General features: G+C 48.5%; 1 protein-coding gene across 2 annotated transcripts in view; it reads left to right on the plus strand.

The window, feature by feature from the left end:
- The window catches only part of LOC117893803 (dendritic arbor reduction protein 1), a 28,796-nt gene extending 4,377 nt beyond the window's left edge, over nucleotides 1-24,419 (plus strand). The window contains exons 2-3 of one of the 2 annotated variants that reach the window (XM_034800547.1): nucleotides 10,097-10,154; nucleotides 21,097-24,419. In XM_034800547.1, the coding sequence (XP_034656438.1) occupies nucleotides 21,247-23,835 (2,589 nt within the window). In that variant the 5' untranslated portion in view covers nucleotides 10,097-10,154; nucleotides 21,097-21,246 and the 3' untranslated portion in view covers nucleotides 23,836-24,419. The remainder of the gene's footprint in view (nucleotides 1-10,096; nucleotides 10,155-21,096) is intronic. The other variant, XM_034800549.1, reaches the window with a different exon arrangement.
- The last annotated feature ends 1,625 nt before the right edge of the window (nucleotides 24,420-26,044 follow it).

Raw genomic sequence — 26,044 nt, forward strand, 5'->3', positions numbered from 1 at the left:
GGGCCCACCCACCGCACATGGTCAGTGGTGTGCGGCTTATCAGTGTGGGGGCCTATATGTGGAGAGTATATATAGCCAGCCACACGATCCACACAGATAGATAGAGTGCGAGAAGCGGCGGCGGCAGCATGGAGGCGGCAGGGAAGGCCTTCGATTTACGTCACAAGTCGTCAGAAGTCGCGCAATTCATGAATTTCTTTGGCACTAACAAAAAACAATTCTATTTATTAGACGAGCGGCGAGCGACGACGGCAGTAGGGTTCCCGATAAGTGGCCTGATAACCAGCTAACCACTCAGTGGGTGGTGGGTGGCTAAACGACAAACAAATTGCATAAAGTTTCGTTCGTTTTTTTTCTGAGTCACGAGTGGAGACGGCAACCACTTCAGCCACAGCTCAGCTCCACTTTGGATCTTTCGATGTGTCGTTTTGTGATTAGACTGAAAGCAAACCTGTTGGCGCCAATATTTTAGTTGATTTTATAAGCAATGAAAACTCGAAAATGGAAATGAAAATGCACTGTGCAAATGTCTGTCGCATAAAACTTAATTGTAATTGTTCTTTACGAGCTCCACTTTAACGTTTTGTAGGAGGAGGAACTCGTTTTTCAGTGGGGGTTTGGGTTTGCTTCTCTAAAGCAAACACTTTGGCGGCTGCCTAATTTATGTAATGCTGCCCGACCCATTGTCTCAGTCGGGGAGACTTTCTTCCGCTGCCAAGTGGTTGCCCAAAAAGAGAGATGAAATATCTTCATGCCAACAAATCCATTACAGTCGAGTGCTCAAACAGAGTGCAAACAGCAAATAAATAAAAGATGTACAAAGAACGTGAACGTGTGGAACGAAAAATTAACCGAAATTTTATTAGTATTTGCGCAAGCGCAAGCCAAAGTCAATGTTAAATATTTGACAACCAGACAACGGCGGAGACCGGCGGAGACCAGCGGAGACCAGTGCCCCGCTCTGACCAAAAAGAGTGCCGACTCTTGGGAGTGGGGGAGTCAAGCCAAGGCAGCAGCCAGCATCTGCATTCCCTCGTTCCTCGCCGCTTCTCTCTTGAGTCTCATGTCTCTCCTTTTGGGCGGACAAGGCTAAAGGCAATTAGAGTTGACACTTTTCGGCTTTTGGGACGGTTCGCGCGGCATTTCATCCTCGCAAGAAGGGCTCTAAAGAAGTTGTCCCGCGCTCTCTGAAGTTTTGTTTTGTTTTTGGCCTCGGGAACAGGTACGAGTCGTAACCATGGGCAGCCCAAGGGACAGTTTAATTTTCACTAGACATTCGCCTCCACTTAAAAACCATTTTCACTTGAGACGTGACCATCGGCTCGGAGCATGGGTCCATCGGTCCATCGATTGCGTCTTCTTTTGCCGTCTAATGTCTCCTCCGAGGGGCAAGTGTCTTTCGTGCGGCGTTTGGGGCAGATCTCAGTGTGTTATTTATGGATCAATATTGACGCAGCAGCGGCTGAAGGTGGCTGGAAGGTGGAGAAAACATTGTAAACAAAGTGTAAGCCGCTCAAGCTCCCCAACCCCAACCCCAGCCCCGTGCTCCTAGCCACTTCTCTATGCTAGAGAAAAAGTGTCACTAAAGCATCTTTGGGATTCCAGAGTCAAACAATGGGGAGTCAGGGACACAGCCCAATCGATGATCTGACAATGGATTGTTGGGTGGAGTAGAGGCGGAGGCCTTGTAGATCTTCTTCCATTTAATCATAAATTTGTTAAGCGATTATATTTACAGTTTTCACAGTCACCTTTCTATATATAAAGCATGGAGAGAAGAGAGCGAAAGAGAGGCTTAAGGCGGACGAGGAGCGAGCTGCCGATCTTCAACATGAATATGCAAATTATTATTTGTTGTTTGTTATTATTATGTTTATGCATAAATCCCCCATCCATTCGTCTTACGAATGTTTTGTTTGTTGTCGAATTTTGAATGCTGAATGAATGGCTGGCACGTGTGTGTGTTGTCTCGCTCCCACCACTCAGTTGACCCCCCAAAAAATAACAGAAGAAACCCTCTGGGAAAAAAAGTGAAGCCTGTTGAGTGGCAAACTGATTTCCGTTTGTGCAAAAAAAGCAGCACACACAAAAAAGGAGCTCGAAGGCGGAGTGGCAGCCCGGCACTGTGGCAAGTCTTAAATTCCAAAGCATACGCGCTGTTTGTTGTTGTCCCTTTTCTTGCTGTTGTTTGTGGCAACAAGAGAAATGCATTGTCGGGGCAAGCCACAGCGACGGTGGGCAGGGGGCAGGGGGATGGGACACATCGAATCCGAATCGAAATGTTTCTCACGCTCTCGCCCCAAAGGACATCCTCCCAGCCAATCCGCAGAAGGAGAAGAGAATGCGAAAAGACACCCACGACAGGCGACAGGCGGCAGGAGACAGGAGAGGCAACAGGCATGCCCTGCCCCCTTCCTGCTGCTTCGCTCTGAAGTGAAACTGAAATTCCTGAAAGCCGCTTTCGACCAATAAAGTCTTATTATATACTCATCAATTCAGCAGCAGATAAAAGTCAAAAACTTTGAGATACGCTCACGGCTCTGGATGTGGCTGTGGCTGTGGATGTGGGGTTGTCGTCGAACAACGACGACAGACGACAGACGACGGCGACTAAGGCACAAGTCAGATAAATTATAATTAAAGCAGAGACGCAGAAAGAAAGAGCGACGGAGGCAGATACAGATGCGAGTTGGGAGATGCGAGATGGAGATGGAGATTCTCTGTGCTGTGATGTCAGAGCGTATTTAAAATACGAGTAGAACGAACCGCTTGCATCCGCCGACGCCACACGACCGACCCGAAGCCCATACCCTGCCTGCCCCCCTGAACAACTGAGAGCCAAAACAAATAAACAGCAAGAGACAGTGGAACACGAGTGAAGAGACAACAACAACAGCAGAAAAAGAGGCGACACAGACGTCGCATAGAATTGAGCTTGAAGTTCGCTGGCGGCAAGAAAACACCTGTCAAACGGGTCCAAAAACCACAGAAGACACAGAAAAACACAGAGAGAAAAGAACAGCGATCAGAACAGAACACACAAAAACCCAGAGAGAGAGAGAGCGAATCTGGGGGAGAATCTGTGTGCCCCTTTGGTTCTGTGTTTTGGGATAATGACTGCGCAAAGGATGATATGATGGTACGATGACTCGCCACCAAAAGCGGATATGCAGCGAAGGAAAAAGAGAAGGTTTTCTGATTAGCCAGGGAATTGATTTAATTGAAAGATGCAACAGCAGCAACAGCAGCATGGAATGCACGGGGGAAAGTGCGGAACGGAAGTTATTACGCAAGTTGCGCCCAAAAAGTAGTGCCTACCAGCCTTCACATTTGATTAGATTAGATGATGTGGCAAGAACACAGTGCCTTGGAGATTATTCCGAGCTGTTTTCTCACAGCTAATTACAGCTGAGGCCAAAAAGAAGAAGGTGCCGTCTAAGCAGGAAGTGCCAGCGGGGCAGAGGAATGGAAGGGAGAACCCACAGCCTTAACCCCTAACCCATTTAGTGTCATTGCTGGGGTTAACGCGGACAAGTTTATTCCCTGTCAGATATTTTCTTGATTTGCTGTGATTCCTTGGATTCCTCTTTCAATTAGCAGACAGACACGCAAAGGCAGCGAGCAAAGGGCAAAGTTTTCCAACGAAAGTATCTGCGAGATACACAGCTACCCTCCGCAATCAAATTACAAAACTTAATCGCATGCAAACCGAGCGCCAGGAACAGGACACTAAAATGTGTCTATGTGTCATGGCAGGGCGGGGCGCGGTGGTGGGGCGCGGATTTACTCGTAGGCGGTTGAAAAGTGGAAGTGGAAAATCAGAGTGAAAATGGAATTGCAACACTTGCTGCCGCACTTTGCGGCACAAGCAGCCAACGAGTTAACGTTTATGCAAAAAAAAACAGAGAAAAAAAAAACAACTGCAATGCGTGCGTGTGGCAGCCACAACAGACAACAAAAACAACACAACTTTTGCCCCACAAAGTGGGGGAGCAGTCGGTGTTGAGGCAGGAGCAGAAGCCGAAGAGGAACGACAGTCGGACAGCCGACAGGAAGTGCGCAAAATGCCACAACTTACGACCGCATTGTGTTGCAAGCAGTTTGCGAAATGCTAAAGAGGCCTCCCCTCTCTCTCTCTCTCTCTCTCTCTCTCTCTCTCTCTCTCTCTTGTCTCTCTCTCTTTGTCTTTTCCCCCAGCGAAGTTTCTCTTTGATTTTTCTTTCGTTTGTTTCGCCATTAAAGTGGTTGTTGCATGTTGCATGTTTGGTGCTTGTAAACAAGCTTGTCGCTTCGGCCTATAAAGTAACAAAATATTATTAAATTAGCAGCAGTCGCCAAAGCAAAAGATAGCCAAAGGATACGAAGCTATGCATACCCTTGAAGATAAATGGATCGGTGTTGTGGCACTGGAAATGTGGCAAGACGTGCGCCTACAGTTGGTGGATTGAATGGAAAGTGTAGCTGCAGGCAGTGAAACATTGGAGTTGCTTTTTTCGATGGAAATCTGGCAGATATTTCTCAATCAGTTTTGATGAAAATTGTTTAAAATTACAAATGTTTGAATTTTGGGTTGAAAATATATTCAGAAACAAAGATTATTCCTGCTCTAAAAAACGTATTTTCTTGGATAGTTCCATTGGCAGCTACAGCTACAGAAAAACTGATAAAATCGCATGAAAATATCTTCAAAATTGAAAGATTTTTACCTAATATCGAGTTTCCTTTCTCTATTCGCTGAAAGCATCCGCTCGAAGCGATATTTCACTGCTCGAGGATGCAGCTAGCTGCAAAAGATACATAGATACACAGAGCTAGACTCGTTGCTCAGCCTCCAGCAACAAAAGGCGTGATGCTCCACCCACCAATGGGGCGCGCAGTGGCGTTTCGTGGCAGTTTCTTTTCTGTATCTGCTGTGCATCTAGCTCTATGTGTTCGCATCTGTATCTCCGCATCTGTATCTGTGTATCTTTGCTCCATCTGTGTACATAATTATGGAGTCATGAGGCTGCCGCTGCCGCTGCCGCTGCTGCTGCTGCTGCCACTGGGACGACTGCGATGGCGATGACCACGTCGACTGGTCATTAACTGCCTGATGAGCCGCGTTGCAGCGCAGGGTGGGGGAGAGGAGGGGTTGCTGGTTGCACAGTAGCCAATGCCAAGTGGCAGGCTCCTCTAGCTGCAAGTTGCAGCCTGCCCCGCCACAGCCTGGGCCGCATAAATAATTATTAGCAATTGTCTGCAGGTGCAACAAGCAGCAGCAGCAGCAGCAGCAGAAAGCAACTTGCAACAGGCTGCCCCAAGTGGCAGGCTACTTAAATACTTATTGTGGATATTGCTCGCGCAATTTTCAACATTTTTCGCATTTCTTCGACGACGAAACAAAAGACTTAAGCAACGAACTTCTGCCACTTGCAACCAGAGCAAAAGGATCAGCCCTCTGCCTCCCTCTCTTTGTGTCTCTCTCTCTTTCTGCTTCTCGCGGCGTAAATAAGGTCACTGGCAAGTGTGGTGGGAGGAGATGGAGCAGGCCACCCAAGGGGCATGCATCCACGCAGGGCCACAGGTAGCCAAGAAAAACATAGCCACAGCAAAGATGAGTGGAGGCTGCTCCCCTCCCTCTCACTCTCTCTCTTACGAGGCTCTGTTGTAAAACGTCCAAAACTGGAAAGCAAAAAACCACTCAAAAAATACTCTCGAAGCCGTGAGGGGCAGCAGCTGCTGCAGGGCCAGGGCCAGGGCCAGGGACTCGGTGGGGGCATCTATAAGGTAAAAATTATTAACTGACATTTTAATGATGATAATGATGATGCCCCGTTGACGGTTGCCTCTTGCAACTGCGTCGGTGGCTAGACAGAAGAAGAAGGAAAAAAAACTCTTTACCCTCGCGGGGGCAACACACAGAAGAGATATTTCCCCCCCGCAACAGCGCGCTCTCTGCAGGTAGAGGAGACCCGCGGCAGCCGTGATTTTTATCAGCTCCCCACCTGATGACGACTGGCGCCAGCTTCATTTGGTTGCCACTGCCCCCGCTGCCACTGGAGAAAGAGATATGGAGGGGGAGAGAGAGATGGAGGGGGAGAGAGAGTGAGAGAGAGAGTATTTGGTGAGAGGATTTTACCCCACAAAATCTCAAGTTTAGAATGGATTTTTTCGGTTCAAAAATCAATTAGCCATGAATTTTAATTGATTTTCGGAAGGAGACTGCCACAGAGACAGAGACAGAGAGAGAGGAGACACAGTGAGAGTCTGTAATTCGTTGCGGCTGTAAAGCTGCCCCCCTTGGCACCCCTGGTTGCCCCTGCTCCTCCTGCCAGATCAAGCATGAAAATAAGTTTTGTGGCTAATTTTCGAGGCACCCACAATTCGCTGCAGCAGGCAGGCAGCCAGCCAGCCAGCCAGCCAGCGAGGACTTATTGTCAGGTTTGTGCCGCGTCTGTTTGCAACATGCTTAATGTCAGTGCAACAACAGCAACAGCAACAGCAAGAGGAACAACTGCAACGCACTGTCACTGTCATGCATCATCAAGACGGAGGCCTCTCTCTGTGGCACTGACTGTGTCTGCTGTTTGAAAATTATTGCATGTCTCGGGGACGACTCGGAGACTGCGGACTTTGGGTCTTCAACCTGCCAGAGAATGCAGCAGCCAAAAGCAGCAACAGGCAGCATCTCTGGGACTGCCTCTGTGGCTCTGCCTCTGCAGTGAGTGATGCGATTATCTGCAAGATTCGCTTATCTACGGTGATCCATCAGTGGATGCGAGTCTCCTCCTCCGCTGCTCTTCGCTGGCTGGATCTTCGTGCAAAAATGCGTAGCCGTCTCTGCCAGGCTGCGCGGGCGTCCACCCTGCCGCTGTCCCTCTGTCTTTCTTCTCCTCATATAAATTAGAATGTGAGCTGCGTATTTTCATGCCTCTGTGTCTGTGTGTGTGTGTGTGTGTGTCTGTGTGTGTGTATCTTATGGTACGTTACTCCTGTGTCTGAGTTTTTAATTTACTCTTTACTCTCGGGCGGTGGCTCCCACGGTCGAGCGGACATGCGGCCACCTCCGGAGACGGCACAGGCACAGGCACCCGCTAGGAGTAGAACTTGCAGCTTGCGGTTTGCTGCTGCTGCTGCCTCCAGGAAGCTCCCAAAGTTACTTGGTTTGTTTTTTTTTGTTGACTTTTGATTGAAAGTTGACACAGCGAAGCGTTGAAAACCACATCCGAAGCCAGAGGCCTGACTCTGTCTCTCAGTGCAACTGAATCTGCCACTTGGCTCTGTGGCACTCCTGTCTCTATGCCCCATGCGTTCGTTCGTTCTATGCAAATGCAATTAGTTTTTCTGATTAAGTTGTAGGCAGCCGAAAAAAAGTGTGCGCTGCGAGGAGACACAAAAGAGGCACGGAGGAGCCCACTGAGGCAGCCCAAAAGTACACTTAAGCGCTGAGCACAAGCGACAGACCGTTAAATTGTTGCAATTACGAGAGTTAGAGCGTTGTTGCCACTGCCACTGCCACTGCCACACTGCCGCCATATTTGAGCTGTAAAACAATATGCAAAAAGGCCTGCCTTTGCCTCCCTGCCACCCCCTTCGGACAGCGCTCTCATTTCTATCGTCTGTCGTTTTTGTGGGTGTGTATTGTGTTGCAGCGGCAGCTAGCAGCTACTGTTGTTGCCACTATTGCTGCTTGCTGCTGCTTGGGGCAATTGTTTAGCACGCGCTGCTAATTTTGATGCCGCTGCCGTAGCAATTTCTACGTTGCATGCACGCCTCGTTGATTGTAGTAGGTGGAACGATACGATGCCCCGCTCTACGCCCCCCCCCTTCGAGGGTGTCCACATGCCACATCCCAGTGGCAATCATTTTAATAGCAGGCTTCTTTCTGTGGTCAGTTATTCGGCTTGCAGGTTCTCCATCTCTCTCTGTCCCTCTCTGTCCCTCTCTTGCTGTGGCTTTGGCTATGTAATTTATGCCCCACAACTAATTGCATTTGAAAGTTTAAACTGCAAAAGTCAAACGGTTTTCAGATACGATGCATGCCACACACACACACACACACACACACACAAACACACACACAACAAAAACAAAAACCCATAAGCATAAACATAACCCAAAAAGCATGAAACAAAAAAATGCTTAAATCGGAATTGGAATCTGATTTTAGATTCAAAAAAAGTTAAGAAAAAAAGAAGTAACAAACAAAATCAGTTTCTCACGCGCTGCCTGAGCAAAAGTGGAGCTGCACAGAAGTGGATTTCCATGGATTTCCATTTTTCCTGGGCATGGGCCGCACTCATTTGAAATTCATTTGAAAATTTCAGCCTCAGACCTCAGCCTCAGCGATGTTTATCTGTGAGTTTTGTTTTGTGAGTAGGCGTATGGTTCGAATAGTTTTCAAATCGAAATGGAATACGGCCTGAAGTGGCGACTCGACAGATACAGAGCCATAGATAGAGAGGGAGGAGGAGAGGGAGAGGGCCAAGGTTCATGAGATAAGAGTTGGGAGGCTGAGGCTGCGGCTGCGGATGGCAGCTCACGAGCGAAGATGCGAAGCAGCCAGCCGCTTGTTGGGGGTGCGATAAGGCAGTGCCAGAGTTTATCAGCAGCAGCGTGTCCAGTGGCAGGCAACAGTGGCAGCTGTGCGGCACAGCCACAGACTGTTGGCTGGCTGTTGCCACTGGGGCAAACAATTCTCAGTGTTTTCTTGTTTGAACAAGTTTTTGTTTTGCTTTACGATTTTGTCGATTTCTAAGTCGATTTTTTGCTTCGATTTTTTGTTGGCGGCATATTTGTTAAGGTCGCGCAGCTGCAACAGAATGGCAACTGGGGGGACTGCCTGCCTGCCCGCCTGGCTGCTGCACATAGCTGCTGGTCATATGCCACCTCAAAAACATGCCATGTTGCATGCCTAATTGCAACAGGTGGCAAGCACACACAAGGGTTGCCTGGCTTGTCACTTTTTTCTGTCAATTAGCAGTCGCCCCCAACAGCAGCAGCACCGCTCGCCCCCCTCCCTCCAAGCCATGCAAATCATGCGCCAACCCCCTCGGGCACCCCGTTGACAGGCTGCTGCATTAAATTGATTAAATTGTACAAAATAATTAGCAAATAATAGCAATTGTCTGTGCCAAAAAAGGCAGCAGCAACAATTGCAAATGTGACATGAGATTTGTTCTGTCTGTCTGTCTCTCTGCCTGCTACTGGAAATCGTTTATCTAAGTAAATTAATAAGCAGCAAAACACACAGCAAAAAGATTATAAATTATTTAAAGCAAGACGGGACTAAAAACTGTCAAGAACGAAGCAAAAGATACTCTTACTTTGGGCAAAAGAAACGCCCAAAAGTTGCTTTAAAGTTTGCACTTTCTGCCGCTGGAAGTGACTTTCAACTTTCCTTTATTTCCATGTCAAACTTTATCTCTTTTATACCCCGTATACCCTCCTCCTGTTTATAGAGTATTCCCCCTCGAATCATCAATCAATTTTTGTGGTTCAATCAGGAATTACCTTCGATTTCCAATCAGGCGGCTTCCCTTTTTGATTTTTGTACGAGGCTCCTGCCCCCCCTCTTGCTGCCACTGTTTTTTCGGTTGCAGTCACGCCCACTTAATTTGGCTTGTACGCTTTTTTTTAGTGGGTGGCAACCAGTCCGGCGGTGTGTAACTAATATTAAAACACTTCAATCAATCAATGTCCAGCTGGAGGAAAGCAAATTCCACCGAAATGTTGGCCAAATATCTATATCTGGATATAGACGATATCGAATCTCGAATGGAACGCCAAGCAGTCTCGCAAGACTCTCCTCGCCTTCGCTGCCCCACCGATACGATCTCAATATTTGCCTATGCGAGAGACTATTAAATATTTATGAACCAGCAGTCGAGGCAGAGGCAAAGTTTTGTCCAGTTTCCAGTTTTGATTAATGATCGTTGCGTCTGTGGCTGTGTTCTGCTTTAATTACCGCAGCAATTAGCAGCTGAAGTTGCCACGCAACAGAAATCTGCTAGCTGCTGCTGCTGCCTGCCACAATTTGTCATAGCAGCAGCAGCATCTCATCCAAAAAATCTTCAAACTCTAACGATGTCTCTCCATTTTTCCCTCTCCATTGCAGACTATGCCCCCGAAGTGCCCAAGGAGTATCCAGCCCCAAGTCTAACTCCCGTCTCGAGGTAAGTTCCAACGCACAGCTGCAACTGCAACTGCAACTGCCAGTTGCCGCTTTTTGTGTGCCTCTCTTTTTTTGGCTCTGCCTGACAACCCTGGCCCGGGTCTGGCTTTGGGCAGCGAACGCTGCTGCGCTCGCGCTCCACCTGGCAACCTTCACTGTAAAAAGCTGCGACGCTGAGACGCATTTTGAATTTAATGCGTGCGTCGAGGACACACCACAGAGACGGCAATCGCAGTGCAGAGGGGGAGGGAGATCGATCATGTGTGCTGCTGCGACTGCCACAAGCAATGGGTGATGCGATGGCCAACGCGACACAGTGATGGGTGCGTGATTTATCGTGCGAAAAGGCAGTGCCAGGTGGCATTAGAAGAGAAAGAGCAGCCCTAAGGCCTGGAGCCATTACCTTCCTCCCACCATCAGAGAGTTTAATCTCCCTTCCCTCGTGCCTCTCGTGTCACTCTGTCATCCCCAATGCTGCCGCTTTTGGGGGAGGCAGCCGGCAATGCCATTGAGCGGGAGTTGAAGCTAAAGCTGCAGCTCAGGCTCTATCAGAGGTTTACTGCCATTGAAAGTGAATGAAGCCTGAGCATTCTCGACAGATTGCCAAGTTTTTGTCATAAAAAAAAATAAATAAAATAAAAAAAAACTGCAGCTAAATGAATCTCTGGCCACTTTTCGAAGATTAATTGCTAGCGACAGTCGCCACAGCGAGAGAGACAGACGGACAGACGGACGGACAGCGACTGTGACTGGTAGTTTGGAGTCTGAGGCAGACTCTTGGCCAGAGACCAGACCATAAAAATCGGCAGCCACATTAACATGACGTCAACAACAACAACAACAACAACTAAGACTACGAGTACGAGGTACAACTCAATCGGGGCGACCTTTGGCGACCGCGCGAGCCGGGCCAGTGGCGATTAAGGCCAGAAAAGCTCTCGCGGATTTTTATTTGTATTTTGTCATTTCTCGGTGAGATTTCTTTTGACACGCCCCACAAAAAATATGTACAACTGCTGCTCGCTGCTGCTTTCGGTGTCATCACATAATTCGTTTTATTTTTTCTTCATTTTTTGAACTTTTTGATTTTTGATTTTTACTCTTTTTTCGGCTGGCGCTAGCGCTGGCGCTTTATTCATAAATCCATCCAGCTGCATGTATGAAATGTAGCTTAATTAACAAAAAAAGATACCGTCTCCCCCTGTCTACCCCTCCCTTGGGGCAAAAGAAAAGGCCACAGCGATACCCATTCGCAGAGCAGTTCCATTCATTCATTCGTTCATTGAACAACGCGAGCGATCGTGAGTGTGTCTCTTGTTTTACATTTGCCTGCCACACAAATCTTCAATAATTGAGTTGGCAAACGAATCGGTTCAGTCAGTTCCCTGCAGCACGAAACAATAAATATCCAACAGCAAAAGGAACGGCTCGGGCCATAAACAAACGAATCAAATTACAAGACCAGAGCCAGAGCCAGAGCCAAAGCCAAGCGAAATCAATTAACACCTGATGCAGATGATTTTTTGTGCTGGTAACCCCTCCAGTCATCGATCAATCGGGTGACACGAGCGCTGCTGCATAAATTAACTAAAGTCCAGTGTCCAGTGTCCACTGTCCGCGCATTACAGTGCTCACTGTCCAACATAATTGTGTTCTTTTGAGTGGCGGAATTAGCATATCAAACGAAACATAATTGCACGATAATCGAGCACAAAAAAAACATAAGAAAATCAAAGCTCAAAACAAATAATTAATGGCCTTTCAATGAGAATAGGCACCCCATGGAGATGCCAAAGAAAACGTATTCAAAGGAAATGTTTGACCAAAAGCTGCGCCATGAATTCCTACGAAATGGCAGCTTATTATAACTATAATCTATGGCTAGGGGAAGTACTCGTAAATTTGTAGAACAATTCAATGAAAGAAAGGTTTAAAAAGAGGTTCAGATAGCACTCCATTAAGATATTCCCATTCATTCCGATTTTCTTCTTAAAATCCCTTCTTCCCAGTGACTGTAACATTCTTCCTTTCAGAATGTTCCCACTGAACATCTCCTTTGGGAATTATTGTATCCCTAGTGCTGCTCTCTCTCTCTCTCTCTGTCTCTCTCTGTCTCTTGCCGAGACAACCCCAACGAATTTTTAGCTGGGACTTTGGCGCGTTTTGCATGCATTTCTTGACGCCTGACGCTCGTCGAAAGGCGGCTGCCTGCCTGCCTGCCTGCCTGCTCCTTCGATTCCCATTTCCATGCCCGTTCCCTGTCTCCCCGCTGTCTTGGACTCTTGGACTCCTTCGATCGTATAATGCAAAGTGACAGCAACGGCTTGTAGGCAATCAAAATGCGAGCTAAAACACGCGCAAAGTTTTCAATTGCAGGTTGTTTTAAGTGTCGTTGTTTCTGTGCAGGTTCCCCTTTGCCGCAGCCAGTATGCTGCTGCTGCTGCTGCAACTTGTGTGTGTTGTTGTGGCTGTACTCCGCCACTCCAGCTGGCTGCAACGAGGCAAATTGAAAGAACTTGTTGCAGTCAACGCGGTTCAAAAATTGAATGCTTTGCACTTGCATTTTTTTGCGGTCACACACAGCAGAGCAGAGCAGAGCAGAGAGGGAGACTTCGACTTCGACTTCGACTTGGACTTCGACTTGGCGAGTGCACTTTCGGTGGTTACAACTATTGATTACATGCCACGGCAACACAGCTCACATTACGCCACACAAAATGCGGGTGTTGCACGCCTCCAGTCGCAGTCCGCAGTCTCCACAGTCTGCAGTCTCCTTGGAGTCTCTCCCACTCTCAGGTGTAATTAATGCGGGAGCCTGCGCTGACATTTTGAGAAATTTATTGCCGCAAGTGGATTTATAGTCTGCGACATTTTATAGGTTGCCAGCCACAGAAGGTTGCCACAGCCACAGAGGATCCCTGCGACTCCAGGATCCTCCTTAATGCTCATCATGTGTGCGCGCGCGCATATATAATTTGTGCTCGGCTACCCGATAATGATCGGCCTTTCGGCATAATAAATTTAACACAGGCAGAGGGAAAAACGTTAAGAAACTTTCAACTTGTGTTTGTTTTTTGTTGTTGCGGCAGGCAGGCAGGGACAGTCGGTAGGTTGGCGTCTTGCCCCAATGTATCTGCCGCTTGCAATCTATATTAATTTTTATATACAGGAGACGCTGCGACTTCTTTTCAGGGGAATGGGTCACGCCGCCGCCGCCGTTGCACTTTCATAAATGCCAAATAAATTTCACCTGCTTTCACAAAAAGATGATTAAAAATAAATACTCCTCGTATGCAGTCCAGTGCAGTCCGTTCCGCGTGCCGCGATCCGCGATCCCTTTACCCCGCGAGAGATAACTTCAAAAGTGCTTCGTCTGAGAACGATCCACCCCAAAAACTGTTGCCTTTGATATACGATAATTTCGTTCTGATAATGTGATGGACAGAAGGCGAATGGCATGGCGGAGGATCTGGGCCTGGATGCATCTTGGCTGACCCACTTTGAGAGATTCACTCCCGAGGCGACTGCCAAGTGCGTGAGTGTTGAGGCCCACAGAAAGCGTTTAAGGCTAATTGCAAAAGATCGCTTTTGACTGATAAACGATGAGGCAATGGAGCAGCAGCAGCCATTGAAGCTGAAGTTGGAGGAGTAAGGGTCTGGCGCTGACCCCAAAGCCCAAGCAGACAGCAACAAAAACCAAAAAACAAATACGAAAGCTCGCTCGCTCGTGCTTAATGATGATTGCTGTGTGGCTGCGGCCCTAGAGGTTAAAAATTAAATAATTTCCAAGTTGAAGCGCAAGTTGCGAGTCTAAGTCTATGGTCTAAAATGGCAGGCGTTTCAGCCATTCATTTTTAAGCCCGAACCCTCGTACATAATTAGCATGAAATGAGCGTCAGGGATCGCTTTTCGCTTTTCGCTTTTGGCGCTGTTTTTGGTGGCCATTCTTTGCCGAGCCGAGCCACACACATCTTTATGTTAATTCAGCAATTAAGCAGCAAATCGTGTGCCTAATTATGATAAACTCTTGCAGCGAGTGAGTGAGTGAGTGGAAACATCAATGTTTTGTGAGAAGGAAGTGCCACAAAGACCGAAGATTCATCCCACTCACAACACATCACATTCGGAGTGGCAGAACAGAACCCGTTTTGGACTCAGTTGCCCTTGGAGTAGGCGCCTCTCCTTCCTCTTCATTTGCCTGCTCCGATAAAGCGGCAATGGTTTAATTTAGCTGCAAGGAACAGCAGCAGCCCCAGCCGCAGCCGCAACAGCAGATGACGACAGGATCGTTGGGCCCACATTTGTGTGGTGCAACGTGCAACAGAAGCAGCAGCAGCAGCAGCAGAGGCAGCGGCGGAGGGGCACTGGCAAAACAAATGTGTCTGTATATCGCTGGCTAAATTGACTTTGATCACGCGATCGCCCTCTAGAAGTAAGAGCCTGGACTCTTCTGGGTATCGGGCGCGGCCTTTTGTGGCCTCCTCAAACGGAAGTATGCTAAGCAACTTGTTGCTGCCCCATGCCCCGGCCCCCGCACCCACCCCGCCGATGCAACAGGCAGCAGAAGTAGGAGCAGCTGAAGGTGTATATTGCAAAAATAATTACATTTGATTGTAAAAAGGCCCCAGACCCAGGCACAAGCACAGGCCAAGGCACTGGCACAGGCGTCTGCTGATCTAGGAGAAGACCAGGGAGCACCACGAAGTGCAAGATGGCAGAGGCAGGAGGCAGGAGGCAATGCCAAAGAAAAATGTGCAACATGATTGCAGTTTACAGCCACAACAGCAGCAGCACTACCCAGTGGCAGTGGCAGGCAGCAAAAACCAACAGATAAAATGCATTTACAATTGAATTTGAATGTAATTTTATTTAAGCTGCGGTCAGCCAGGGGCCTGCTGCCTGCTGCATGCTGCATGTGTGCTGCTGCTGCTGCTGCTCCTTTGGCACGGGAGTTGCAACAGCAAGCACAGGCAACAATTGGCCAAGAGGCAAGGCAGGAAATTGCCATTATCTGGCATTATCCACTTGGTCAACGGTAGCGCGGCAGCAGCAGCAGCAGCAGCAGCAGCGTAGGTTGCTGCAGCCGCAGCAGCAGCCCCAATCCGTGGGGCAGTCAATCCGATCTCTCAGATCAGAGGCCTCTCGTCTTAATTAATGATCCCAGCACTCGCATGGAGCAGCAGTGGCAGCAGCACCAACTAATTAGCATATCGTTAGCTCGCATATTGACGTCAAATTTGGTTCGGGCCGCAATTCGCAGTCGTTTTCAAAATTACAGTGATCATTTTAATTGCAGTGCGCCAGACGCCGGCAACTCCAATTCAAATAAACAGCAACAGTGGCAGGCAGCAGCCAGCCAGGCAGTAGCCAGCCAGTAGTTCAAATAATAAATGAGATTTTCATTTGACAGATTGCCAGAGCGAGGGTTTATGCGGGGGAGAAGTGCATGAAAAGTGCAGGGCAGCAGTCAGAGACCTTAGAGCAGTGTTGGCTAAAATTTCACATTCGAAGAGGAATTCTTAATATTTTCTAACATTGAAAAAGTATTTAAAAGAGGCAAAAAGGTACAGAAAAATGCCTCACCCTTCGTTGATAGCTAAAGCCTGTTTCCAGTTCAATGAAAGCCATGGAAAAAATGCATAAAATGCTTCAGAGCTTGTAGGATTCTTCCACTTTTGCATCTATGAAAATCTATTCCCTTTCCCAACATTTCCACACCGCCGCATAAACTCCATAATGCCAGACACCAAGATAAAAACAATTAAAATCCAGCTTTTCCACTCAATTGGCAGCTTTTCCTGTGTTTGCCAGCGAGTGTGAGTGAGTGGGGAGGCGGCACCAGCACCAGCAGCAGCAGCAGCAGCAACATGTTGCCGCTGTCATTGGTTGCACACAGCCAAAGCGTGAGTGTGAGAGAGTGAGAAAGAGGCAGCAGCAGCAGAGAGAAAAGTGATTGTTGCAGGCGTACTTTTATAAAGAGTTTTCTGTGCTTATGTAGGTTTACCCTCCCCAACCTACCGTCATTCATTATTATATCGTAGCTTCCTCCACCCCCTAACCCAACTCGTTGTTGTTTTGGGGAGGGGGAGCGGGTGTGCTCCAAGCAAATGGCGTTTTATTTTATTAGCCATATTTCTGCCTGGTCATGCTTTGTTTGCTTTCCACTTGCAATGGAAGCTCTCCCACTCTCCCACTCTATCTCTCTCGCTCTCTCTCTCTCGTTCTGCCTCTGTCTACAGGCTGTCGTCTCTGCTGTCCATTATCAATGCATATCACGTTGAATGCTGATGTTTATGATGTCGTTTATTGCTGGCAAAGACAACTCCGAAGTAAAGAGAGTGAAGTGTGGCTTAAATGGCGTCAGAGACATTTGCCAGATTAATGGCCACAGCAGTTGTCGTCCCCCCGTCCACCGTCCCCCGACCCGTCCATGTGGACACTTTAGACTGTTGTGGGGTTTATAGCGGAGTATAATCCCGCGGGAGAGGAGCGTGGGGCGTGTCAGCAGCACCAACAATTTGTTTACATTTTAATTTCTGCAATTTTGTTTGGTTAACTTTGTGTGTCGTCGTCAGTCGACGCCATGCCACAAGAGCCACAAGAGTCGCATGGGCCTCGAGCCTCGAGGCTTATCGCGGCGTCGCGTCGTGCTACCAAATGTTTGTCTGCGGGGGTGGGGTGCTACCAGGGGGACACTCCTCTACACTCCATTGCTTCAGTGCTAAAACTTCATCAGGTTTCCAACTGTTTCCACTGTGTGTTTAATAAGCGTGACAAATGCCATGCAAATACAGTGGCAACTCTGCCAAGCGGTGTACAGTCTTCTGCAGCCTGTCAGGGTTGTCAACATCATTACGCTGATGATTCTGTGTGGATAAATGCATTTTCAGTAAGAAAATATGAAAGGAAAACTGCAAAAGGCAGCGGCTAAGCTTTTGCGGTACAGTCTACTTCCTAGGGTTGCCACCGCTCTAAACTCTTGGCCAGTGTTGATTCTGTTTGCACAGTAATTGTGACAATTTTTGTTGTCATCGCTTGGCCATGAATCATATTTCCCTGGCATTGCATTTTCAGTCTTCAGTATTCCCGCTTTGCGTTTTGTTTCTTCGGTTTTTTGTTGTTTTTTGTTTGTATTTTTTTGCAGTTTTCAGTGCGAACAAAGCCGCGACAGCAAAATCTGAGGCTCGGGGGCTGCTTTTTTGCTGCCTTTGCTGCTGCTCTGCCATTGTGTGAGCGCCATTTGGTGGCATTTTGCTGGGCTGGTCTGCGGCTGCTTCCTCATTCCCTCACTGGCTGGCTGGCTCATTGTTTAGCGCAATTAAGCAAGTGTCCGCTGCTGCATTTCGCACTTGCGTTGCACTTATTTCAGATCTCATTTACGGGGCATACGACACGCCGTTCCACTTTGCCAAACATTTGCTTACAAGCATGTTTCGCTGTCCGATCTTTGGCGCTCTTTGTTTGCGACTCCAGCGACTCCAGCGACCCCACGAGCGAGCGAGCTAGCCAGCTAGCGACTTGTTAGCGCCATGTTTAACACTCTTCAGCCGTTATTCGATCTGAAACTGATTACTCATTGCCATCAGTGTTCTATCATGAGATTTCCCTTAGCGAAAGCCGGAGGCACTTAATCCTCCACTTGCGGCATGAAATTAACACTTCATTTGGTATAATTTCACACCACATCTCCATCTCGGACTCCAACTTTGGCCTCGCTTCGAGGCTTTGACTCCTGGCAACCGTTCCTCTCTCCTTCATACCCTTATGCAATATTTGAAATAATATTTCACACAGATGAAAGGAGCAGAAAAACGTAACAGCATAGCGAAGAGTTGCATACACTTCCCTTGGCTTACATCGCCGAAGCTCTCAATGTGTTCTAAAAATAGATCAACGCTCGGAAACTGCTGCTCCTTCGTCAGTCTACTCTCTCGTTCTGCTCTCCCCCTTTGCACACTCTCTTCTCTCGCTTAGCTGAAATGCTCTCTTGAGCATCTTCTCTTGAAATGCTTTCAACTTTTGATCAAAATTAATGTACTCTACTCTACCGCAAAGCGTATACAAACTTCTTTAGATCTGCATGTGTGTGTGTATGTAAATGCAGTTAAACTTTTGCCAGGCCATAAATCAAAAATCTCGACAAACATTCTCCCTCTCTACTCCACTCTTTCGCTCTTCCTACCATTCTCGCAATCCAATTCCCGATTTCGCGTGCTAACAAGACCCGAAAGCAACGGCACAAGAGAAGCAACGAAGAGAGAGGAGAGAGAGAGAGAGAGAGAGAGTGGGAACTTTCAGTGGCGTGAAAATTTATGTTTTTTTATATTTTTACGAGCAAAAGGAGCGTAGAAAAAAGCACCAAAGATGGAAAAGGCGAAGGGTGGAAAGGGAAAAGAACTGTTGTAAAGTTTTCTCTCACATCGAATCGCTGGTGTGGAGTGTTGTGTAGTTGTCAGCATTGCGCTGTTTAATTACCCTAATTAAGAATATTAATTGCCCTTTCGGGTGACCCTGTTCCAGGAAATAGAACATGAATTATGATATGAAAAGTGGAAAAACTTTCTGGCCATTTTGCCAATTAAAGTTGAGAAAATCGAAAAAGTTAAAAAGGGAAAACTTTAAAGCAGAGTCGAGTCCAGCACAAAGGACACGGATACGGACACGCACTCCATTAAGCCAAGGTGCGAGGGGGGAGGGGGGGACACACATCTGTGTGCGATATGCGACAACAATAACTACAGCAATCGCAGGCCACTAACGTGGCCCGGGGCACAAGCAGTGTGGACAGAAGAGGACAGCACAGGACACACTGGCGGACACAGGTGTCCATGTCGGGGTGGCGGCGACCCATCAACACCTCCAACCTCTCGAAACAAACACAGCAGATGGGAGACGGCAGACCGTAGCCGTACTCTTTTCATTTTCTCAACACGTAAAGCAAACACGTGACCGTTAAGGACATGGACACGCCGCCGTCTCCTCCGCACGGACACTCGGACTCCCTCTCGGACTCCCTTCCGTAGTTGTAGGCGCAAATTGCAAACAGAAGGACAAGCAGGAAGGACGACGACAACGTACCCCATAAACTGACGGCTTATGGCAGACAGAGCACAAAGCTCCCAGCTCCGAGCTCCTCTTCTCTTGGTGGCAGCAGACGGTGGCAGTGGCAGCAGACGGTGGCAGGGGTGGCGTGCGTGTGTGCACAATATTCATATATCACAAGGATAAGCGCAATGCAGCAAACGTCCTTCCAGACGTGCTGTCGCTCCGGTGGTGCCTTGTGCCGTGCCTTTGCGGGGCTACTGCTGCTACTGCCAACTGCTTTGCGAGGCATGTGGCATGTAGCATGTAGCAAGTGTGTGTGTGTCTCTGTGTGGTAACTTTTAATTATTTGCGAATGTTGGCGCCAGACGGCGATGTGCGATGTGGCGATGCGATGCTGACTTGTCCTGTCCCCTTCATTGATTTCTGTTTGCCAGCTTTCCGCTGACCAGAGCAGCAGAGCCGCTTAGAGGGAGGCGCCCAGGACTCGGACTCGCATTTGGACTCCCTCCTGGAGCCACACAATCGGTGCCGTGCCCCCGGTCAAGGCAGCAGCAACAGCAACAGCAACGTCAACGTCTACGGGCCCCATAAACTTTGAGCGCCATAAAATCTGCTGGCAGTGCAATAAAAATTCCCTCAGCGGGAGAGTTTGGAGATTGGAGACAGCCGGGACGGGACGGACAAACGTTTTGGCTCCCTTCTACGGCTCCGACTCCGACTCTGACTCCCGGAGAAACGCATAAAACTAACGCAGCGTAAACGCCGCCGTTGTCATCTGTCTCCTCGTTACTCGTACGTTCCGTTCCTTTTTTTTTGGCAGCTTCAGCACAAAAATTTATCTTATTTATTTGTTTGACTGAAGGCCAAAGACTCAACTCCCTCCACTCCCGTTGCAAGCCAATGGCCAAAGGGAATTGCTGCATTTTGATGCTTGACTGATTGCCAGGGGCCAGCCATGGGTTTAACTTCTTAATTTTCGAGGAATTTCCCTAATTTAACCCCAGAATCAAGTGTAGTAGTGCGGGGGCGCCTATCGAACGATCTGGCAACTTTCTACACTTTCGGTGTAGAGTTTCTGCCAGACGGAGAGACGGCAGCCTAATCCGTGTAGACTTGTGCGTGTTAGAGCAGTGCCGCTAGCTTTCATTCGAGAAGTTTCGGAAGAGAAGCAGCGGCGCAGAGGAATTCGTCTTGTTCCAGAGAAAGTTTTAACTAAATCCTACCAAAAGGGAGTTTTGTGATATTTCTGCAGTTATCTGTGATAAACGCTTATTTCGTTTGCCAATTTGTGATACTATCCATTAAAATGTTGGTAGGTTTTACCGTACAAAAATCTACAAAAGTGGCATAGTCTTGGATAAAGTATTGGTGCAACTTGTGCAGCAGATTTTGAGCCGGAATAAATTGCGCTTGTGAGGCAAACAGACACAAGAAGTGCAAGCCACAGGCGCACGCAAGAACAAGACTTTTCGTGTCTCAAAAGTGGACAGCCAAACGCACGCACACATAGGCACACAGCATATACACACATTTACGTGCAAATCGCACAGAACAATTGCAGAAAGCTGTGAAATTGTTCAACAAAATGAGGGAAACATATTTAAAACATATTTCAGCTGGATTATATTACGAGTTTTTATGGGGGAAACACTCACAAATACTTATGTACGTTTGTTTTGTAGTTTAAATCAATTTTAATGTATAGAGTACTCACATATGCACGCGATTATGAGCAAGCACGAGCCGTCGGCATCTGCAGGCAGCAAAAACCGCAAAACAAAAGCCTAAAAAGACATAATAAGCGCGAAATAATTAGGAAATTGTTTAAAAATATTAATAAAACATGCAAAATTCATATAAACTAAACCCTAAATTCCAAATCTTTGTTCTGTTTGCAGTCGAAACGATCTCGTCAGTGCGCCCGCAAGAACCTTCGTCCGCTCCAGCTTTACGAGCAGCGTCTCGTGTGCCGCCCCGTTTTGTGGCAGCAGCCGCAACAGCCGCAGCAGCAGCCAACGCCGACGACGAGTCCACAAAAAGTTGACCTCATGACGATGGCAGAAGGCACCGACCCCATGGGGCATCATCATCACGCCGCCGGCACGCACAATCCACACTACCATGCCCCACATCCCCATCACCATCCACACCAGCCGCACCACCATCCACCGGCGCCGCCACCACCGCACCACCAGCAGCACCAATACCATCCCCATGTGTATCCGCCGCCCCCAGTGGCGGCAGCAGCGGCCCACTCCCACTATGCGGCACAGCTGCAGCAGGGCTATCCGCATCAGCACGGGGGCATGGGCATGCCGCTGGCCCTGAGTCTGCACCAGCAGGCGGCGGCTGCAGCAGCGGCTGCGGCAGCGGCTGTGGCCAGTGCCGAGCAGCAGAACAACAACAACAATCAGCCGTGCGTCGCCAACAACAACATTGCGGCCATCTCGTGGAAGCAGCGCAAGAGGAAGCGCCTCTCGGCGGTGCTCGATCAGCTGCACCACAACCACAACGACACCATCGAGCGGAGCAGCAGTCGCAGTCCCCAGTCGCAGAGTCCCTCGCCACAGCCGCCGCAGAGCAATGGCCTGGCCGCCTGCAAGACGGAGCCCATGGAGGAGGATGAGGCGGCCGAACAGGAGGAGTCGCAGGAGGATGAGGATGGGCAGGAGGATGACTCCATGGAGCAGCAGGAGCCGGAGCCGGAGCAGGAGCAGGAGCATGAGGAGGAGGCCAAGTACATCAAAAGCGAGCACACAGCCAGCGATGGGGAGGAGGAAGAGGCTTCCGCGGAGGACATCTCTGGCGAGGATCTGGAGCTGTCGCACAGCGATGACAACGATGGCAACGACAGTCCACGCATCAGCATGAGTCCGTTGCAACTGCAGGCTGCCGCTGGTGCTACTCCGGCGTCTGGTGTGGCGCCACAGCAGGTCCCCAAGGAGAATCCACTGCATGTGGAAATCAAGACTGAGATACCCAATCCGTATGATCGCTACTTTCCCATCCACTCGCCGCTGTTTGGCTACTATCTGCACACCAAGTACTTGAACGAGGTGTTTCGGCGTCGCCACGATCTCTACCCCTCCCCGCTGCAGCACACACCCTCGTCCATTGCCTCCGAGACGGAGACATCGCCCACAGCAGCAGGAGGAGCAGTCATCGATCGCAAGGCATTCGGATCGATGCCAAGTGCCAGCCAAATGCTGCCACACACTCTGCTGGCCAATGCCTCGCCGCCGCCATCGTTGCCGTCGCCACCGCGCAGCGAGTCATCGGTGCCCACGGGTGGGGCAAGCACCGCCAGCACCAGCACCAGCACCACCACAACAAAGACGACGCGCAGCCCCAAGCCGCCGTCCGAGAAGAAGAAGCGGGGGGACAAGAAGAAGCCAATGCCGCCGCCACAGGAGCGGCCGCTCGATCTGTGCGTTCGCCAGGAAACGGAGATCAAGAAGTACAAATCATCCTCCGCCTCCGCCTCCGTATCCTCCTCTGCTGGCGGTGGCGCCTCCTCGCCGCCGAGTGCTACGATGATGCCACCACCGGCGGCATCCTCGGCCGCTTCGATGAGTGCCGCGAGCAGCTTGGAGAGCATGAACGCCCTGTCGCCCGCCTCCAGCAGCCATTCGGGCCACACGCCCACCTCCACCTCCGCCAGCCATGCCGCCCCGCCATCAGCGAGTCAGCAGCAAATGTCGCCGTATGCCAGCGCCATGTCAGCGGCCCATGCAGCGGCGGCAGCGGCAGCAGCGGCCATGATCAAAATGGAGATGCATCCACATCCGCATCAGCACTCCCACTCGCTCCACCCGCACCACATGCACCACCACCAGCAGCATCCGCACTCCCACTCGCACCACTCCTCGACCGTGGGTGTGCCCGTGATCAAGGGGGATGTGGCATCGCCCACCACCAAGGAGACTGTCGCCTGGCGCTACAATCTGGATGTGTCGCCCGTGGTGGAGGAGATGCCGCCCGGCTCGGATGTGGCATATGTGTGCCCCACCTGCGGGCAGATGTTCTCGCTGCACGATCGCCTGGCCAAGCACATGGCCTCGCGCCACAAGTCGCGCAATCCCGCCAACGATATTGCCAAAGCGTACTCCTGCGACGTCTGCCACAGATCCTTTGCCCGCTCCGATATGCTCACGCGCCACATGCGCCTGCACACGGGCGTCAAGCCGTACACGTGCAAGGTGTGCGGCCAGGTGTTCTCCCGCTCCGATCATCTGTCCACCCACCAGCGCACCCACACGGGCGAGAAGCCGTACAAGTGCCCGCAGTGCCCCTATGCGGCATGTCGCCGGGACATGATTACGCGCCACATGCGCACCCACACGCGCTACGAGTCGCGCGGCGGCGACCGGGCGGGCCGTGACAATGGTCGTGAGAGTCGTGAGGGTCGTGGCAACATGGAGGAGCCCTCGCAGGACTCGCCGCTGCCGCTGATGGACATGAAAATGAACATGAACATGGGCATGGGCATGGGCATGGGCCTCAATATGGGTGGCCATGGCCTGTCGCCCATGAACATGAGTCTGCTGCAGGAGGAGCTGCTGCAAAAGTCATCCGCACAGGCGGGGCTCAGCCTGGGTGGACCCATGCCCATGGTGGTGAAGACGGAGAGCGCCTAACAGCAGCGCCGGTTGTATCTACAATATGCGGCAGCATCGAGGCAGTACATGACCTTCTAAAGTGGAGGGGCAGCAACCACACACACACACAACACACACACAAAACACACTTTTTTGATTACCGGAAATCTCTGCGAAGACTGAGGAAAACCTAATTACTACCTACAGTTTAAAGATATAGAATTACGAACCCTAAAACACACACACAAGAGAGGGAGAGAGAGAGAGAGAGAGAGAGAGAGGAGAGTAGAGGCAAGTGTAGACCTACCACCCACCATCCAACGTATTAGCGATTAAAAACTTAGCGATTCTACTACTACTAGTTGTTAGCGTTTTAAAACTATGATTCTAGTTCTAGTTCTTAGCGCGTAGCATGTGGCAGAGAGGGAGAGAGAGAGAGAGAGAGAGAGCGAAAGAGTGTGGCATCTTCGTGCGGATACAGCTAGCAAATTCCATGTTCCACAACAACAACAAAAAAACATAGGCTTAAGCTCCACTTTGGTGGATTTCTCCAGCATTTTCTTGTAGGGAAACATTTTTGAAATTATTAAGCAACGAAATGACTACGAAAATCACTCGCTAAACAAACACACAAAACAGAGCTATAGGGTATATTTTGTATAGGGTATACAACGGGGTCTCAACGCACAAAACGCACAAAAAAGGCATTAGGATTAGCGAAATTTGAAACCTTAATTTTAAATGCTACTTTTAATTATAGAAGTCTCTTAATTTATTTTTACTTTAAAGCAACTCAACAGCAAACACAATTTCGTATTAATTTAAATTTAATTTTTACATTTTAGTAACTAATTTTTAAAACAAAAAGACAAAGAATTCTCCCAAGGGCACAAAAAAAAAACACAAACACAAAACACATTTCCAATTTTCTTATCGAAAATATTCTTTGATATCAAATTTGAAAAAATTCCTTTCCTTTTTTTATTTTGTTCAACAAAAATTACCCAAAACTTTTATATTTTATTCCAATACTTTTTTGTTTTCATGAAATGAAATTAAAAACAAACAAAAAAACCTTTAAGTTTTCTTTACCCCGCTCTCTTTAAAGGGGAGAGAGGTGGGAATCCCCCCCAAATCCCACATTTTGGGTTCGTTTTCAACGTTGAAGTTTTTCGTTATTTATTATTGGAAGCGCCCTCGCCCGCGATTATTGATTGATTATTAGTTTTTACGCTTTAGAATGTTTAAATAAATTATTAACTTATGTTATATTAGTTATTCTAGTTATTGGTTATGATTATTATTACGATTCTAGCGATTAGTTCCACAAACGTTTTTCACAAAAATAAAAGAAACAAAAAAGATAAAAGTCTACCCCCGACCGGGGGATACAAATGGCATACAAAACAGAAACAAAAAATTTACTTTGAATTATTATTTTATCAGAATTACTTACTTTTCAGAGTGCACCTAATAGTTTTTAACAATTTGTTACATATTTGGCTTGAGTTTGGAGCACAAATGGGATTTATTGCTACGATATTCCAGATTGCAAGCAAAAATTGCTGTTATTTTTTAGTTTTTGCTTAAATTTGACTTAAAAAAAGTCGCAAAATTTCATTGATTCAGTTCTATGATTTTTGGATATTTATCTGCAAATTTTTCTGCCTTTATTCCAAGCTTAAAACTAAATTATGACCTGGAAACATTCAACAACTCTGAGCACTCAACACTCGCAAATCGTTTCAGATTGAGCCATGAAGATATATACACGATATTCCTTACATATTTCCTTACATTTCCCCTGTTTTTGCTTTCGTCTCTTTGGTTGTTGATTCACGGGAAAACACAAATCATTTCAACACCCGCAACAACCGACTTTGCTTTCTATTTTCACTATTTTCTATGATTTCGCTGATTTGCCTTTGCCCACTTTTCGGCTAAAATGTATGCTCCACCTTTTCTTTCTCTATTTTGCGTTTTCCCTAAAGTTTTTGTGGTTGTAGTTGGAGCCTTTAGGAGCCTTAGAGCCGGAGACGGAGCCGGAAACTGGCTTACAAGCTTTTAGGCAATGGGAATCGCTTACAAGGTGGAGGCAGGCAGCAGTCGGTCGTCACGAAACTGCACTGTGGCACGCAGGCAGTGCCCTCTCCCCCTGCTTACCCCTCCATGTGGCTATGGCTTTTCGGCAAGTTTTCCCACGCTTGTGGGGGAGGAGTAGAGGCAAAGTCCTTGTTCTGCGACATGG

Source organism: Drosophila subobscura, chromosome J, assembly GCF_008121235.1.
Source record: "Drosophila subobscura isolate 14011-0131.10 chromosome J, UCBerk_Dsub_1.0, whole genome shotgun sequence".
In the NCBI taxonomy this organism is placed as follows: domain Eukaryota; kingdom Metazoa; phylum Arthropoda; class Insecta; order Diptera; family Drosophilidae; genus Drosophila; species Drosophila subobscura.